Source organism: Suricata suricatta, chromosome 4 (assembly GCF_006229205.1).
Source record: "Suricata suricatta isolate VVHF042 chromosome 4, meerkat_22Aug2017_6uvM2_HiC, whole genome shotgun sequence".
NCBI lineage: Eukaryota > Metazoa > Chordata > Mammalia > Carnivora > Herpestidae > Suricata > Suricata suricatta.
This window is the reverse complement of record NC_043703.1, coordinates 70,263,572-70,282,964: the sequence shown is the minus strand read 5'-3', so window position 1 is coordinate 70,282,964 and position 19,393 is coordinate 70,263,572. Positions and strand designations below refer to the sequence as shown.

The 19,393-nt window shown below is 41.2% G+C and overlaps 1 protein-coding gene across 4 annotated transcripts in view; it reads left to right on the top strand.

The window, feature by feature from the left end:
* Positions 1-19,393, top strand: part of MTUS2 (microtubule associated scaffold protein 2) — a 537,267-nt gene that overhangs the window by 387,057 nt on the left and 130,817 nt on the right. For all 4 annotated transcript variants that reach the window (XM_029936897.1, XM_029936898.1, XM_029936896.1 and 1 more), the window contains exon 6: positions 14,480-14,581. In XM_029936897.1, coding sequence (XP_029792757.1) covers positions 14,480-14,581 — 102 coding nt within the window. The remainder of the gene's footprint in view (positions 1-14,479; positions 14,582-19,393) is intronic.

The following is a 19,393-nucleotide window of genomic DNA, read 5'->3' as shown; positions in this document are numbered from 1 at the left end:
TGTGTCAAAATGTCTTCAGCTGGACTCATGGAAGAGAACAGCTCAGTTAAGCTACGGTTGGATTCTGCATACAGCTGTGAGCATGGGTGGTTTCTGCTGCCTCTGTGCTAATAGAGCAAAAGTGTAAAGAGGAGGACAGAAGCAAAAGACATTAGGGTCAACTTTAGATTGGATAGGAAAGGAGGTGAAGACAGAAAGATCCTACTAGTTTGGGGGTCCAGGGTTTCACAGTCTAGTTAGAGAAATGGACAATCAGAGTGGCAAAAACAAAGTGAGACAGCCGGAGGATAGAAAGTTGTGTTCCAAAGGTGGGTATGTGAATTTCATAGGTGAAGTTCCAGTTGATGACAGGGTCCAGGGTGATACCCAGAGTTCCTGATCAAAGGAGCCTGTCAGGAGGATTGGACGTCAAAGGACTGGAAGGATGGGGTGGCAGATGAGTTATGCATGAGGTCATTGACATGTCTAGGATGATGGCAGGACCTGTGGTAAAGAGGGGCAGGAATCTTGTTGCAGGTGACAACAGGGAACAGTGTTAGTGTAGACCAGGCAGAACTGTAGAACCTCAAAGGAAAAGGGATTTCACATGCGTGTGGATGCTTCAAGTTCTGATGGGATATTGGATAGTTTGACAGGGACCTCAAGACCCAAAGATAACTTGGGTGAGGAGGATAAGGACAAGTGGCAATCATTTGAGAAATTTGCTCTGGGGAGAGATTTACAATGAAAGTAGAAGAGGGGGATTATTTACCAAAGGGTAAGGAGGGCCACGCAGTGTGGACCTAGGGTCAGAGAAAGGAAGCTTGGGTCACAGATAGAAAGGAGGTAAGGATTCACTGACCTCCACGTTTAGAAAACAAATGGCTTGAGCCATTCCCTAGTTCCCGGAGTCCAGCTCCAGCAGGTCCAGGGCTCCCTGAAGGATGGATGGTGTCAGTGAAAGGGGGAGGGATGCGAGAGCCATGAGTTTCTTTCTGATCACCAGGCAGGCATCTCTGCTCTGACTGGAGAGTCAGCTTCATTTATGGTAAAAATTGTATGGGTGGCATTTGCCTTAGACAATTATTTCTGATAACAAATTTCTTTGGCATGTAAAAATTTCCCAGAACATTGATTGGTAGAAGACTTATACATTATCTTTATCAATAGTGATTAATGTAGGTGATTTAGATGCCTATCATATGGGGAAGGAAGGTATCACAAGGTGATGTTTTTAGCAGAGCAAAGGCAAAAGTTAGTTCTTTGTGAGCAGGGGTCAATAGCCTGTTTTCTCGAGGGGAAGTAAAACAGGTTGCTCAGAAAATGTAATATTTGCTCCCATAATCACAAAAGAAGAAATTCCTATAATAATTTCCTTCACAAGGTGCAATCAGCATATTTTAGAAAAAGGGGACAAGTCACACCTGATACCAATCAGCAAGGTGCCTTAGAGGGTTGGTGCTCAAAAAATAATTGAGTAGGGGGTAGACATTGGCCACCAACTGATGACGGGAGGCCATGCAAAACCCTCCTCAACCTCACAAGGAATATTCTCAGCTTAGTGAGTTCAGAAATGACTCCCAACACCTGGTCTCTTGGTCCCAGCCCAAAGTAGGACACCTTCATAATCTTTGTCTTCCTGCCTTCTCTCCAGACTGCATTCTTGAGTGTTCCCACACCGGCCCAATCCTGCTTCCCTTTAGACCCTCACATGGGGGTCATTCACCCAGATTCATTGTGCTTCTGAGTACAGGTGGGCAGCAGGCTAGATGACTAATTACGTCTCAGGGCTCATGGGGGCTGTTGCAGGAAAATGAAATGCCAGCAAAAATGGGGGCATGAAGAAGTCATAGGTTCAGATCTCAGCTCAGCTATGTACTGGTAAAAGTGAGTATGTTACAGCCTCCATACCTTCCGTTTCTTCATTTGCACAGTAATGATACCTGTAGCCATAAGCAACAGAGTTTAGGAATGGGATACAGTGAGATAATAGACTCAGAACAGTGCAAGCTCGTTCTTGGCGTTTATTATTTTTTAAAATATTTATTTATTTTTAAGAGAGAATGAGAATGAGTGGGGAGGGGCAGAGAGAGAAGGAGACATAGAATCTGAAGCAGGCCCCGGGCTCTGAACTGTCAGCACAGAGCCCAACGTGGGGCTAGAACCCACGAACTGTGAGATCATGAGCTGAGCTGAAGTCAGATGCTTAACTGGCCGAACCACCAAACTGCCCCTGGTCCCTGGCATGTATAATGCTAAGGATGTATTTGTTCAATGGAAGTAGAACCTCCGTGACAGCTCACGCCACTCTCTTTCACTGGAATAGTACCCGCTGCATATTTGGTGTTTTATAACAGACGAGTGAGGCTATGTTGTGTGGATATATATTTCATACGTTCCTCTCTAGATAATATTTCTGTGCTTCATTCTATTTAAATCCTATAAATCTCCCCTTGAAATGTCCCCACATTCCATTTGTATTATAAGTGACATCAGAATCCCCACTTCCTGATTATATCATTCATTTTTCCCCGATTTACCTCCTTTCAGTTACATTGGCACAACACTTATTACTTGCATTGTGGCCACATTCACATTTCATTTTTCTTCTGGCTCCTCTCCGTCTTCCTTCCATGGCTTTTCATCTTCCTTGTCTGAGAGTGGGGCCGGGGGGCCGGGAAAGGATCAGACCTTGGCCTCGGCTTTGACAGGTGCTTGGCGTGAGAATAATGGACAGGTGGGCGATAAAGTATATTGCTGTGTATATTTCTTTATCCTTTTTGTTTCTTATCTTTCCTCACTTACACTGAGATTTACCTGCATGTGTGGCCTATTGTTCAGAACCTATAAAAATGCCCTTTGGTTTTTTTTTTACACGCTTATTTACTTTATGAAACAAGTATAGCAGCCCCGTAACCATTATCTTAAATCTGATTTTTTCCCCATTCTGAAGTACTCATTCAGGACCCCGAATGACCCACTGTCACTTGTCATTTTGTTCTGTTGTGAGGATGACAGCCTCCCCCTCAGAGCGAGCCCATCCTTCTTGATCGGGAAGCTTTCCTCCGATTCTCACAGCTCTCGGGCATGTGGTCTCTCAAGCACCCCTGATGGACGGAGTGTGAGTCACTTTTACAATGTCCAGTTCAGGGAGAAAACACGAAATGAGTCTTCTTCCGGCTGCTGCCACGTTCACTCGTGCCACTGGGGAAGGCCCTGTCCACATGAGAAACACCTTTGACACTATTTTTTTTCTCTTGCTGAGCCACTGCATATAGGTTTCCAGGCACAGACTTTCAACTTAGACCTTTGGGATGCTTTTTGCTGCTTTATATATAGTGAAGCCCTTTAGGACTGTTTGAACTCCCAATAATTATCTGCACTGGGTGGATATTATCAGAAACAGGTTTCAAATTAAAACTGTGAACTTATGGGGTGCCTAGGTGGCTCAGTTGATTAAGCATCTGACTTGAGCTTAGGTCAGGACCTCACGGTTCATGGCTTCAAGCCCTGCGTCGGGCTGGATGCTCACAGTGTGGAGCTGGCTTGGGATCCTCTCTCCACCCCTCCTTCTTCCTCTCCCCCCACCCCCACCCGCTGCTCTACCCCCAACTTACACTTTCTCTTCTCTCTCAAAATAAATAAACTTAAAAAAAATGAACTTATGGGGTGCCGTGGTGACCGTACAATATCTGACTCTTGATCTCAGGGGCATAAGTTCAAGCCCCACATTGGGTATTGAGTCTACTTTAAAAAACAAAATAAAACAAAAAACCCTATGAACTTATCCTCTGATACCAGTGAGGCTGGCATTTCTACCCCTCCCAATCCGTTCTCCCTCCCATCCTAAAAGTTCCCCCAGTAGGGCTCTGAATTTTATATACATGCATTCTTTTGTAAAGCTGCAAATCTCCAAACACAGAAGGTGCACACTGAGGTATTATTACAGGTAGTTTTGACCAATGAAGAACCCGTAAGAGATGAACATGTATATATATTTATGAAGGAGCTGTTTTCTCTAACTGGCACTTTCAGGCCTTGCCTAGTTGCAAGTCACAGAAAAAACCCAATCAAACCACCTTAGGCACAAAAGAATGCATAAGGTCAGAAGGATTTTTGGTTCACGTAACTGAAAAGCTCAGGGGATGTGGCTACCGTGAAGCAGGGCTGCACCCAGGTCCGTAAACAGTGGCATAGTGAATGTTTTTTGTCTCCAGCCCCTTACTTTCCACTGTCTGGCTGCTTCCCAGAGGCCTTCCCCATGCGGAGACACAGACAGTCAACGGCAGTTCAGATTTACATTCCACTAGTTTATACATCTGTCAGAAAAGTCATTCTTTTCTAGCAATTCCAGCAAAATTGATAGGATAAGGCTCTCATTATCCCCACCTGGATTTTTTTCTACTCTCACACCAGATTCTCTGTCCCACAAGCATGATGCAGAGCTCTGACTGGGCAGGGCCAGGTCACATGCCCACCTCCTGATCGAGATGGGGTTAGCTCCCCCTCCCCACTTGAACCACGGGGAGGGAAAGGTTAGTTCCCCCAAGTGAACAGGGCTGCTGTTTAAAGAAGCTGATCAGGCCAAATGAGAAGCATCCATAGGGGTATGTAGTCTACACCAGGGGAAAGGAAACAGGGAAAGCTGAATGGGGTTTAAGGAATGACAACTATTCAAGAGGACTTGGGGATAGTAAAATCTTCATAAATAAGTGATGGAGATTCAGGAGACTAATATAGACAGTGCAAAGAAAGAGTTTCCTCATTTAATAATTTGGTTAGACAAAGAGGCCATGATAGGCCAGATAATGGCCCCCAAAGTATGTCTCTGCTCTAATCATTGGAACTGCTGTGTGTTACCTTCCATGACCACAGGGCTTTGCAGCTGTGTGCTGAAGTGAAGGGTCTAGAGCTGGGGAGGTTGTCCTGAATTAGCTGGATGGACCCAATGTAATCACAAGGGTCCCCGTAAGAGAAAGGCAGGAGCAGTTAGAGGAGACATGAGGACAGAAGCGGAGGTCGGAGTTATGTGCCTTGAAGATGAACAAGGGAGGCACACACCCAGGAACACTAGAAGCTGAAAAAGGCAAGGAAACATCCTCCCCTGAAACTTCCGGATGACAGCGCAGCTGACACAGTGAGACTGATTTCATGCTTCTGGACTCCCAGAATTATAAGAGAACACATTTGCGTTGTTTTTAAATCACTCGTTTGTGGTCATTTGTCCCAGCAGCGGCCACAGGGAATAATAGAGGGGCCTTCAGTGAAGAGCAGTGAGCTTAGTTTGAGGATGATCAGTGGTGGACCAAGCAGACAAAGGAGGGATGGAGATGCAGCATAAGACAGCAGTCTGAGTGAAGACACACAATGTCACGTGGACACTGCACTGTCACTGCAGGGGCAGGTGGCAGAGGAACCTGGACCCTAGAGGTGGCACATCTCATGCCAGAGTTAGAGCTTGCTACCGAAGCCCATGGAAAGCTTTGGAAAGGCTTTAGAAGTAAAATCTGTGATCTGTTAATGATTATGAGAGGTCAGTCATCCCAGCACCGGAAAGATGAGTTGGGTAAACCTGAAGAAGGTAAGATACAGGACAGAGAAATCCCTTATGAGAGTTTTCTAGTAGGCCTAGCGAGAACTGAGCTGAGGTTAAAAGTTAAGAATGGGTACATGGCCAGATTGAAGAGCCACTTTACAAGGCAGCATGTAGTGGCTGATTAGATATAGGAACATAAAGAAGAGGACTTGTTGGCATCTGGTTTCAGTGACCAGGGGAACAGCCGGCCAGGAAGGAAAATCTAGGAAGAGAAGTGATTAGAGAGGAAGAGAATTTGTTCCATTTGTGGCATGTTGATCTGGTTGTCTAGTAGGTTGTGGTCATGTCTAATTGGCAGCTAAAACCAGGTCTGGATCTCGGGAAGGATGTCAGGGCCCATTGGATTGGAAATGACAGAGTTGATAGTCTTCAGTGTGTGCAACTTGGTGGTACAGCATGGTGACAGTTAGGAACAGCCAGGAGAGTGGACAGGAGAAGGCTGAAGCAGAATCCTGGGTCAGCCCTACTCAGGTGCAGGCAAAGGAAGAAGGCACAGTGAAGGAGAGAGAGTGGCCAGAGGGAAAGGAGGAAAACCACGAGACCACAACCCACTCTGCCGTTTCTAGATAGTCAAAGTTCTTACGGAGTCATATCAAAGCATATAGTATACTTAAAAAACATTTAGGCTGAGCCTGGACTCAGAAAGAAAACTGCAAAAAGTACTGAAAGTCTTGACTGATTGCTGTAATTTTCTGTGCCATCAAGAATTCCCAGAACCACACAAGAATTTTCTAGGCAGCCTTGCGTTCCTGGGGGAGGGACTGTGAAACCTTGCATCAAAGCTGTTCTTATAGAATTGGTCACACTGGGCTGGTTCTCTCCTTATCCTCTTATGGATCAGACAAATTATTTTCATTTTTGTTTTGGTTTCACTCCTTTTATTATTTCTTATTACAAAAGTAATATGTGATCATCATAAAAAATGAAAATAATGCAGAAGCATAGTAAATTAAAAAGTAAAATCTCTTCCATCCTACTGCTCAGAAGTAAACATTATGAACAACTTGGCACCTGTCTTTCAGATCTGCTTTCATAGTTAAAAACTATAATACAGATAGCACTTTGTGTCATTAAAAATGGGATAATACTTAGGGCACCTGGGTGGCTCACTCGGTTAAGCATCCATCTTTGGCTCAGATCATCAGTTCAGAGCCTGGAGCCTGCTTCAAGTTCTGTGTCTCCCTCACTCTCTCTGCCCCTCCCCTGTTCGCTGTGTCTCTTTCTGTCTCTTAAAACTGAGTAAAAGTTAAAAAAAAATTTTTTTAATGGGATAATACCCTGCACAGTGTTCAACAACTAGCTGTTTTATTTATCATGGAGTCTTCTGTGTCAGTACAATATAGAGCCACTTCAGTCTTTTTAATAGCTACAGAAGACTACATAGAATAGATGTACCGTAATTTATTTAGCCACTCCCCAATGTGCATTTGATTATTTATTCTCCTTTATTATTGTGAATAATGTACGAAGCCTCTTTGTACATAAGCCGTTCACACTTGTGGTAGTGTTCCAAAGAGAGATCTGTAGAGACAGCGTTGCTAGGTCAACTCTATCAATATTTAAATTTTTGATAGAAGCTGCCAAATTGCACTCCACGACGGCTGAATGGAAAATGTGGAAACGCAGAATAAATATTCATGTTTAGTTTTCTTTTAAAGTATTGCGTTTAATGCAGGCTTTGGGCCTCTAACAGTTCTCAGCTCCCATGAGTCTCAGGACCTCCCATATTTGTGGATACCTAAAATCGGAGCAGGAGGAAAGAGGAAAAGAATGGAATGAGCCATACATTGGGTGCTCTGGAGAGTGGGTCTGACTTCAGTAGAGTGAAGTGGTGGGTGGGCTTTCAGGACCCCAGGTTCCAGCCTTCTGTAAGCCCTGAAATGCCCGGGCAAAACGTCTTGAAGGAAGCCTGGTGGGAGGAAACGGACAGGAGGAGGTGACAGAATGACCACGCTGTCCAGGGATGAGTGTGGCCCTACGGTTGAAGCTTATGATCTAGAGGGGAAGGTAGACAGTTCACAGAGGAGGACTTCACATATTTCTGAGTATGATAAAGGCTAGGAAGAATGAAGCCAGGGAAGGGGAGAGTGGCAGGTGACAGGAAGGCTGTTCCACCTGTCATGTCAGGGACGGCCTCTCTGAAGATTATCATTGTGCAGAGACTTGAATGAATGGATGAATGAAGCATGCTCCAGGTCTTGGGGAAGCATATTCTGGGCAGAAGGAACTCAAGCTAAAGAGCCCGGAAAGGGAGGAGGTGTGGCTTATCTGAGCACCAGCCCAGCTGGCGGCATAGCATGGCGGGAGTGTGTGCGCGGAAAGCAGAATGATGCCATGTGTGTTTAGGGTTCCCCAGAGAAACAGAACCAATAGGATATACATACATGTACATGTAATATATTTTATGGAGACAGAGATAAAATTTGTATACATTATATATAACATCTATAACTTGTATATTCTATAATATAATAATATAATATAAATGATATAATGTGAAGTTCCTTCTTAGCCTTTTGTTCTACTCAGGCCTTGGGCAGATTCTGTGAGGCCTACTCACATGAGGAGGGCAGTCTGCTTTTCTCAGTCTACCAATTTAAATTTCATCTCATCTAGAAACACCCAAAATAATATTTGACCAAATGTCTGGGCACCCAGTGGCTGACAAGTCAAGCTGACACATAAAGTTAACTATCATAGTGTGCCCATGAGGTAGCCAGGGGGCAGACCATCTGGGGACTGTGCTGCTCAGTATGGTGGCCTGTGGCCCATGAGGCATTGTCAAGAACTAAAATATGGTGACCAGCTGTTGAAATGATACTATGTTGGATTGAATCAAAGATGTTATTACAATTAATTTCATTATGCTTTTTACTTGTTAAATGTTGCCACTTGGAAATTTTAAGTGACACAAGTAGCCCATATCCTATTCCTCTTGGCTAGTGCTGGTCTGTAGGGCGTCAGGGATGTGACAAGGGGTCTATAGTTCCCTCTGAGTATCTTGGGAGGTGACTGGGGGGCTTCGAGACTGAGAATAACTTACTCTAATTTAGATTTGAAGGAATTCATCTGCTGCTGTGGAAAAATAAGCTGTAGAGAGGAGGAGTGGGAACAGCAGATGGGGAAGGAAGCTGCAGGAGGGGAGGAAGGGGAACCAATGGCTTGGGGCTCTGCAGAGGCAGCAGAAGTGGGGGAAGTGGGCCGACCTGGGATGTTCTCAGGGGAGAACCAACAAACTTTGCTGATGGGCCAAATGGGGGCAGGGAGCAGACACAAGTCAAGATGACTCCTACTATGGGGGCCTGGGCACAGTGAGTGAATGATGCTGCCACTTACTGAGATGTGAAAGACCGGGGGTATGTTAACTAAATGCTGTGAAGTGTACTGACAGTAGGAAGGGGAAAAAAGGAGCAGGGGAGAAATACAAAAGAGTCTGAAAGAGTTTTTCCAAAAGCAGTAAAGCAGAGAAGATGATGGCAGGTGTAGGGGTAGAAGAGCAGAAGGCTGATGAATAAGGACGGAGAGGCGGTGAGGCAGGTCCATTGGTGCAGGGAAAGTGGGAGCCCAGTCAGGCCAGGAAAGAACCAAAGATGGGGAGCTTGGATCCAATATCTGCCTCTCTCTCCAAACTCTTGGAGTGATCTCTCTCCACCATCACACACACACACACACACACGTACACATGCATGAACACATACCTATAAATAATCCATCATAGTGCTTTTAAAACTGTAAAGGGAAAAATTGACAAATTACTTGAACATACCAAAATTGAAAATCACAGTACAGTGAAATATACTACAAATACATTTTACAAAGTGGGAGGTTGGAAAATATAATTTATATGGCAGGTAAAGAAAGGATTATACCCAAAATAAATGAAGAGTTCTTAATACATCAGCAAGAAAAATAGGCAAAGGATTTAATCAGGCAATTTTCAAACAAAGAAATGCACATGACCAATCTGAAAAGAGTCTCAGTGTTTGGCAAAAATTAAGACGATTGTGACTTCGATGTCAGCAGGGTGTGGGGCATGTTGAAAGAGCTGCCCTCGTGCGCTGTTGGTTGGGAGTGTAAATTAGTGACTCCTTGTAAAAGACAGATGGACTGTGTCTAGCAATACAACAAGCGAGCAGACCCTTAATCCAGCAAAAACACTTCTGTGCCTTTTTCCTGTAAAGTCACTGGTACCCGTATGCGAAGAAACCTGTAGCGGAATATGTATTGTAGCACATTAACTATTTTAATGGCTAAACTTGCAAACTATCTAAATGTTCATCACCTGGAGAATGGGTAAATGAATCATGGTACATTTTGCCTATTTAATATGTGGCATTTTTAAAAAGATCTATAAATACATTGTTACGAGGAAGATATTTAAAAATGTGGGGAGGTAAAAAGAAATTGCAGTATAGGCTTCATTTAGCTAACCAATATCTGTATTTGTGTGTGCGTGGATAGTATTTATAAATGCCTAGAACGAGGTCAGGAGAATAACCACCAAATGGCCACCGGCAGTTTACCTGTGGAAGAGGAGTGAGTGGCCTGCAGGCTTTGGGGAGTAGAAACTGGACGTGTGCTCGGGCTCTAAGGAGCCATTCATCCCCAAACTTTATAGCAATAGCAAAACTTTCAATAGCAAAACTTACTTTAATTCTTTTTTTTAAGTAAATAATTTTTTTGTTTAAATTCGAGTTAGTTAACATACAATGTAGTACTGGTTTCAGGAGTAGAGCCCAGTGATCCATCACTTATATACAACACCCAGCGCTCATCACAAGTGTCCTCCTTAATGCCCGTCACCCATTTAGCCAGTGCGACACGCCTCCCCTCCAGCAACTCTCAATTTGTTCTCTGTTGTCAAGAGTCTCTTATGGTTTGCCTCCCTCTCCATTTTTATTTTGTTTTTCTTTCCCTTCCCCTATGTTCATCTGTTATGTTTCTTAAACTCCACATGAGTGAAATCATATATTCATCTTTCTCTGACTCATTTCACTTAGCATAATACACTCTAGTTCCATTCACACTGTTGCAAATGGCAAGGTTTCATTCTTTTTTATTGCTGAGTAATATTCCCTTGTATATATATATATACTACATCTTCTTTATCCATTCATCAGTCAATAGAAACGGGCTCTTTACATAATTTGGCTATTGTCGATAGTGCTGCTATAAACATTGGGGTGCATGTGCCCCCTCGAATCAGTATTTTTGTGTCCTTTGGATAAATACCTAGTAGTACAATTGCTGAGTTGTAGAGTTCTATTTTTAATTTTTTGAGGACCCTCCATACTGTTTTCCAGAGTGGCTGCACCAGTTTGCATTCCCACCAACAGTGCAAAAGGAATCCTCTTTCTTTGTATCCTCACCAACATCTGTTGTTTCCTGAGTTGTTAAGTTTAACCATTATGATAGGTGAGGGTTAGTATCTCATTGTGGTTTTGATTTGTATTCTGTGATGATGAATGATGTTGAACCTCTTTTCATGTGTATGTTAAGCATCTGGATGTCTTCTTTGGAAAAGTGCCTATACATGTCTTCTACCCATTTCTTCACTGGATCATTTGTTTTTGGGTGGTGAGTTTGATAAGTTCTTTATAATTTTGGATACCAACTTTTTATCTGATAGGTCATTTGCAAATATCTTCTCCCATTCCATTGGTTGCCTTTTAGTTTTATTGATTGTTTCTTTCACTGTGTAGAAGCTTTTTATCTTGATGAGATTTCAGTACTTCGTTTTTGTTTTCATTTCCTTTGCCTCTGGAGACATGTCTAGGGAGAAGTTGCTAGGGCCAAGGTCAAAAAGGTTGCTGCGTGTGTTCTCCTCTAGAATTTTGATGCTTTCCTGTCTCACATTTAGCTCTATCATCCATTTTGAATGTATTGTTCTGTATCATGTAAGAACATGGTCTTAATTTCATTCTTCTGCATGTTGCTGTCCAGTTTTCCCTGCACCATTTGCTGAAGAGATGGTCTTTTGTCCATTGCATACCCTTTTCCTGCTTTGTCAAAGATTGATTGGTCATTTATTTCTGGGTCAGTTTTTGGGTTCTCTATTCTGATCTATATGTCCTTTTTTTTTCTTTTACCAGGACCATACTGTCTTGATGATTACAGCTTTGTAATACAGCTTGAAATCCAGAATTGTGATGCCTCTAACTTTGATTTTCTTTTTCAAGATTGCTTTGGCTATTCAGGGTCTTTTCTGTTCCATTCAAATTTTAGAATTGTTTGTTCTAGCTCTGTGAAGAGTGCTGGTGTTATTTTGATAAGGGCTGCATTGACTGTGTAGATTGCTTTGGATAGTATTGAGATTTTAACATTTGATCTTCCAGTCCATGAGCATGGAATGTTTTTCCATTTCTTTGTGTCATCTTCAATTTCTTTCATAAGCTTTCTATAGTTTTCTACATACAGGTCTTTTACTTCTTTGTTTAGGTTTATCCTAGGTTTCTTATGGTTTTCAGCATATTTGTAAATGGGATCAATTCCTTAATTTCTCTTTCTGCTGCTTCATTATTGTTATATAGAAATGCAACCGATTTCTGTACATTAATTTTATATCCTGCACCTTTGCTGAATTCATGGGTCAGTTCCAGCGGTTTTTTGGTGGAGTCTTTTTGGGTTTTCTATGTTGAGCATTGTCATATGTGAAAAGTGGAAGTTTGACGACTTCTTTGCCAATTTGTATGACTTTTATTTTCTCTTGTTGTCTGATTGCTGAGGCTAGGACTTCCAGTACTGTGTTGAAAACTAGTGGTGAGAGTGGACATCCCTGTCATGTTCCTGATCTAGGGGGAAAGTTCTCAGTTTTTTCTCATTGAGAATGATTTTATCTGTGAGTCTCTCATGTCTGGCCTTTATGATGTTGAGGTATCCTACTTCTATCCCTACTTTTTTGAGGGTTTTTATCAAGAAAGGATGCTGTAACTATAAATAGCCAAAAAAGAGCCCAAATGTTCATAGATGGATGAATGGATAAAGAAGATGTGGTGTGTGTCTATATATGTGTACACACATACACACACACAATGGAGTATTACTCAGCAATGATAAAGAATGAAATCTTGCCATTTACAACTACATGGATGGAACTAGAGGGTATTATACTAAGTGAAATTAGTTGGAGAAAAACAAATATCATATGACTTCACTCATATGAGGACTTTAAGATAAAAGAGAACATAAGGGAAGGGAGGCAAAAATAATGTAAAAACAGGGAGGGGGGAAATCATAAGAGACTCTCAAATATGGAGAACAAACAGAGGGTTATTGGAGGGGTTGTGGGAGGGGGATGAGCTAAATGGGTAAGGAGTATCAAGGAATCTACTCCTGAAATTGTTGCACTATATGCTAACTAAGTTGGATATAAATTTAAAAAATAAAGAAGAAAGGAAAGGGAGTAAGCAAGCTGTATTTTGTCATGTGCTTTATCTGCATCTATTGAGATGACCATATGGCTCTTATCCTTTGCTTTATTAATATGTATCATGCTGATTGATTTGTGAATATTGAACCAGCCCTGCAGCCCAGGAATGAATCCCACTTGATCATAGTGAATAATTCTTTTAATGTACTGTTTAAATCAATTTGCTAGTGTATTGTTGAGAATTTTTGGCATCCATGTTCATCAGGGATATTGGCCTGTTATTCTCCTTTATAGGTGGGGTCTTTGGTAATGGAAGCAAGGTAATGCTGGCTTCATAGAATGAGTTTGGAAGCTTTCCTTCAATTTCTGTTTTTTGGAACAGCTTGAGGAATAGGTGTTAACTCTTCTTTAAATGTCTGGGGGAATTCCCCGGGGAAGCCATCTGGCCCAGAGCTCTTGTTTGTTGGGAGGTTTTTGATAATTGATTCCATTTCCTTGCTGGTTAGGTCCCCGTTCAAATCGTCTATTTCTTCCTGTTTCTGTTATGGTGTTTCTGTTTATGAGTTTCTAGGAATTTGTCCATTTCTTCCAGATTGCCCGGTTTGTTGGCATATAACTTTTCATAATATTCCCTTTTAATTGTTTGTATTTCTGTGGTGGTGTTGTGACCTCTCGTCTTTCATTTGTAATTTTATCTATTTAGGTTCTCTCTCTCTGTCTCCCCTCTCCCAAGCTTTACTTGTAAAATGACATAATAAATTTGCTAAAGGGGAGGCTGGTCTAGGTATGTCCAGGTCTGTGTTATTCCTCTAATCCTCCATCCATAGTCCTCTGACTTTCTGGTGAAGGTGACGCGAAGGTGAGTGTCTGTGCCCGGCACACAAGGGGACACAGTGCTGTGCTTCTGGACATAATTTGAGGAGCGTCCACATGCTGTTCTTCGTTGTTGCTCACACTCAGGTCATTTCATTCTGCTGGGCTGGCTCTGACCATGAGTTCTGGGAAGGCTCAGCTGCAGCCGAGAGAGTGGAAAGGCTCTCTAGGTCACCTCTGTGGACCAGCTGCATGGAAATTAATTAGAGACAGACCATGTCCCCCGTGGCTCAGGTCTCAGTGATGCTGAAGTCATTAGCAGTTGTGTTCAGCTACAACTTCCATCTCCATCTTCTGAAAATTTGTTTTGGCAGGAAGAGGCGGGCAGACTGAGGCGGTGGCTAGGGACAGTACAACTTTAATTCCCAGATAGTTTGTCAGAGTCACTGGGGTGCAGTGACCTCCAGAGACAGGGGCGTTTTTCATCAAATCGGAGACAGCAGTGTGCTCATTCCCTGACCACCACAGCTAAATTCCCTTTGCTATAAACGAATGTGTCAGCCCTGAGGCACAGGGTGTGGTGACCATAGTGACAAATCACCCCAATATTATTTTATTCCATTGCCTTTTGTTAAGCCTCTCTTTCCACAAACTACTTGTGTTACCGTTCCCATTGTAACTAGCTCATTTTCTTTCTTTTTCTCTTTTTTAACTGTATATAGGATCCAAGAAGGAAGTACAAAAAGATCAAGATGCTGCTAATAAGCCTGCTGTTTCATCTCCTAAGAGAACAGTGGTTTCAGCTCCCAAGCTTCATTCACCAGGTATTTAAGAAACGTGATCGGTGTTAAGTCAGGGAGGGGGCTCAAACTTGTCCTTTATTTTGTTCAAATGTCATTAATGGAGCAGTGCCAGCTCCTGTGATAAGTGTCATGGTGTCAGGCTTGACGTACATACACTGATGTGTTCTGACTCTAGATGAAATGAACCAGCTGTTGGCATCATTTTATATTAAAAAAGGAAATGTTATCGGGCTTTTAAGAGGTAGAATCTTCTCTGTGTAGGAATATCTGCTCTCCCAACAGCACATAGAAATAATTTATAATCAGAAAACAAACGTTGAAGATCTAACCCCAAGAGATAATAGCTTCTAAAAAGAAGAAAAATAGAAAAACAACAGATATCAAATACTTGTGATTTTGTCAACGAGGAAAACATTTATTTACCTTTAGATCTGAAGAAACTAGGCAACATCACATGAGAGTTGAACATCATTTATCATGGCAGTTGATATTATAGGCATTAGCCCCTTTGTAGAACAGAGTGGAGTGTAACCTCACATTTTCTTTAAGCAGGAAAATTATAGCCATAACAGGAGTTACTTACTATTTGAGGATACTGCATACCAGGATATCAGGTGCTGTCCTGAGCTCTTTAAATATATTATTTTATTGAATGCTTGAAATGACTGTGTCACAGGCCCTTACTGAACAGTCACAAGGTCTTTATTAAAATATGCTGTGAAATCTAGCTTTAGATTGCTGCTTACAAAGCGCACACCTAAATGTAAGAGTACTAAAATGTTAAACGCAAAAGGAAATATTCATAGCAAATAAATATTAAACAAAAGGAAATTTGCGGTGTTACCATATAATTAATAAATACGAAACCACACATTTGTAAGGAGACAATTTGATACATTTTGAGACATATACACATGAGAGACACAATCCAGATGGCAAACATATCCACCATCTCCGGAAGTATCCCAGTGCCCTTTTGTAAGCCTAACCCCCTCACCCCCTGCATCCCGCCCCAATCCCCGTTCTGTCTCTATATAGATGAGTTTGCATTTTCTAAAACTTTCTATAAATGGAATCATATGGTATGTACTCTACTTTTCTCTGGCTTCTTTTACTCAGCCTGGTTAGTTTGAGCAAAGTTCCAGTGCATGGATACCACGATTTATCCACTTAACTATCAGTGCATCTTCGGGCCTTTCCCCCAGGGATTTGGCTATTGTAACTAGAGGTGCTATGCATGTTTGTACCAATCTTGGAGTGGACGTCTGCTTTCAATTCTCTTGGGGAATATCTAGGAGCGGAATGTCTGAGTCCTATGGTAGTTATTTGTTTAACCTTCTAAAAATGTTAAAAGTCTTTCCAAACTGTTTTTCAAAGTGGCTCTACCGTTTTGTATTCCCAATGGTAGTGTGTGAATGATCCAGTTCCTCCACATTTTTTTTTTTTTTGCCAGTAGTTGGTATGGTCGGTTTTTTAAAATTATAGACATTGTAATAGGTATATAGTGGCATCTTTTGTAATTTTAAAGTTTATTTATTTATTTTGAGAGGGGGTAGGGCAGAGAGAGAGGAAGAGAGAGAATCCCAAGCAGTCTCTGTACTGTCAGCACAGAGCCCAATGCAGGGCTTGATCTCATGAACCATGAGATCATAACCTGAGGGGAAATCAAGAGTCAGATTCTTAAGCGACTGTGGTACACAGGTGCCCCATATCTTATGTGGTTTTAATTTGAATTTCCTTAATAACTAATGATGTTATGATATTGAGCATCTTTTTATGTTTATTTGATATCTGTATATATACTCTTTGATAAAATATTCAAGTGTTTTATGGTTTTTAATTATTTTTTATCTTACTGAATTTTTGAGGGTTTTTAAAATATATTTTGGATACAAATCTTTTTCGGCTACATGATTTACAATTTCCCCCTACAATCTGTGGCTCGTTTTGTGTTCTCCTACCTGTGCTTTAGAGGAGTACACTTTCTTAACTTTCCAGAAGGCCAATTCATAATTTTTTTTCTTTAATGGACTATGTTTTTGGTGTTATCTAAAAAATTCTTTGCATCACCCTCAACCATGAAGATTTTCTCCTACATTTTCTTCTAAAGGATTGAGAGTTCTAGGCTTTATACTTAAGCCTGTGATCCATTTGAGATAACTTTGGTACCCATGTGAGGGCGGTGTGGCTTGAGATTTTTTGCAGAGTAACATGAAACAAATTTCTACTCTGATCTTTCATGATTTATTTTATTCTGTGTATATAGGGTTTGACTAGCATACATCATTAGTTTAAAATCTTTCTTCTTTTTCTAATGTGTGTAATACAATAAATTTCCCTCTATTCATTGCTTAAGCTGTAGTCCACAAATTTTGATACACTAGGTTTCATCTTCATTGGGTTCAAACTATTTTTAAATTTCCTTTTATGATTTCTTCTTTACTTATGATTATTTTGAAGTGTGTTTGCAGGTATCTGGGACTTTACAGATACATTTCTGATTTTATTTCTAATTTAATTCCATTGTGGTTGGAGAATATACTTTGGATGACTTGAATCCTTTTAAATTTATTGAGACTCGTTTTATAACTCACCACAAGGTCCGTCTTGGTAAATGATTCATGCGCACTTAAGAAAAATGTTTATTCCACCATATCTATACAAAGCATTCTACAAATGTCATAGGTCAAGTTGGCTGATAGCATAGTTCAAGTATTCTGTATCCTTACTGATTTTCTGTCTACATGTTCTCTTTGTAACTGAGAGAATCCTGTTGAAATCTCTGAGTATAATTGTGGACTTGTCTCTTTCTCCTTTTGGTTCTATCATTATTTGCTTCCTATATTCTGAAGCTCTGCTATTAGGCACATAAGCCTTTAGGATCATTTATCATTTTGATGAATTGCCCACTTTATCATTAGGAAATGACCCTGTTTATTCCAGGTAATAGTCTTTTCCCTGAAATCTACTTTATTCAATATTAGTTGTACCACTCCAGGTTTCCATTAGTTTCACATGGTTACACCTCCTCCCACACTTCTCCTTTTCATCTGTGTGTCTCTTTATTTTCAAATGTGTTTCTTACAAGCAGCACATAGTTGGCTCTTGCATTTTTCTCTAATCTGAAAGCTCTGCCTTTGACGTACATTTAGTGTTATTGGTTTGATTGGGATTAAATCTACCAGCTTCCTATTATTTTCTATCCATCTCATGTGTTGTTTTTTGTTTTTTCCCTCTTTTACTGCCTTCTTTGTATTAAATATGATTCCATTTGTCCCCTTTATTGATGTATTAGCTATCTGTATCTTATTGGGTTATTTTAGTGGTTGCTTCAGGGTTCATAGTTTCTATCTTTAACTTTTCACATTCTGCCTTGAAATGATACCATATCCCTTCACATATAATAAATACAGTGGATCCCTGAACAACATTGGTTGGAACTGTGCAGGTCTCCTTATGTGCAAATTTTCTTCAGTGAATACAGTACACGCTGTAAATATATTTTCTCTCCATTATGATTTTCTTAGTGACATTTTCTTTTCTCTTGCTTATTGTATTGTAAGACTACAATATCAGATACGTATAGCATAGAAACTATGTCTTAATCAATGATATCAGAAAGGCTTCCAGTCAACAGTAGGCTCTCAGTAGTTAAGTTTGGGGGTGGGGAGTCAAAAGTTATATGTGGATTTTTAACTACATAGGGAGCTGTTACCCCTCGCCCCTGCATTGTTCAATGCTCAACCATGTAAGAATCTCCAAACTGTATTATTCCATTTCTCTCCAGACATTTGTGCTCCTGTTATCAAACACTTTCCTTCCATGTGTGTCCTAAACCCGCACTGTTGACTATCAACACTGCTTCCTTTCTAGGAGATGTAAATAAGAAAAAGGTCTTTCAGACTTATCCCTTTACTTGTCATTTTTAGTGCTTTCTGTTTCTTTGTGCAAACCCACATTCCCAGCTGATCCCATTGTTTTCTACCTAAAGGATTTTCTCTGACTTTCTTGGTGGTGGAGTTTTCTGGTGGTAGAATCTTTCTGTTTTTGTTTACCTTCATTTTTCTTAGATACTTTTACTTTGTTCAGAATTCAAGTTGGCATTTCTCCAACCCACCCCCCCCCCACTCCCGCCGGGAAGTATTTAAAGATGCTGTCCCACTGACTTGGGTTGAATGGTTTCTAGTGAAGACAGACCACTATCTTCATCTTTGTTTCTCTGCACAGAAGGCGTCCGTCTTCTCTGACTGTTTGAAAGCTGATCACTTTAGCACCAGTTTTGAGCAACATGATTACACTTTACCTTGGGATCCTTTTCTTCGTGGTTTTGGGGCTTTAGGTTTCTTGTGATTCTTCGATCTGTGGGTATACAGTTTGAAAGTGCATTGCCTGTCATTTCCTCGGACACGTTCACGCCTGACCCCTCTTCCTCCGGGACTCCAACTGTAAATACATTAGGCCATTTGAAGTTGACTCACAACTCCTGTCCACACTGATAACCCTGTTCACTTCTTTCACTCTTTTTTCTCTGCATGTTTCATTTTGGAGAGTTTCTCTTACTGTAAGTTTGCTAATTTTCCTTTCCTTTTTCTTTCTTTTTCTTTTTTTTTTTTAAATAGACCTTGGATATAGGTGAGACATCCAAGTGTGTCTTCCAAGGGTCTCTGTTCAGAGTATCACAAAGCCGAAATCATGATGTCATTGGGGCTGAGTTCTTGACTGGGGACTCTGGAGGAAAAAGCCACTTTCAGATGCATTCAGATTGTTGATAGAACCAGTTCACTGTAGTTGTAGGACTGAGGTGCCTGTTTACAGTCAGCCACCACTTTCAGC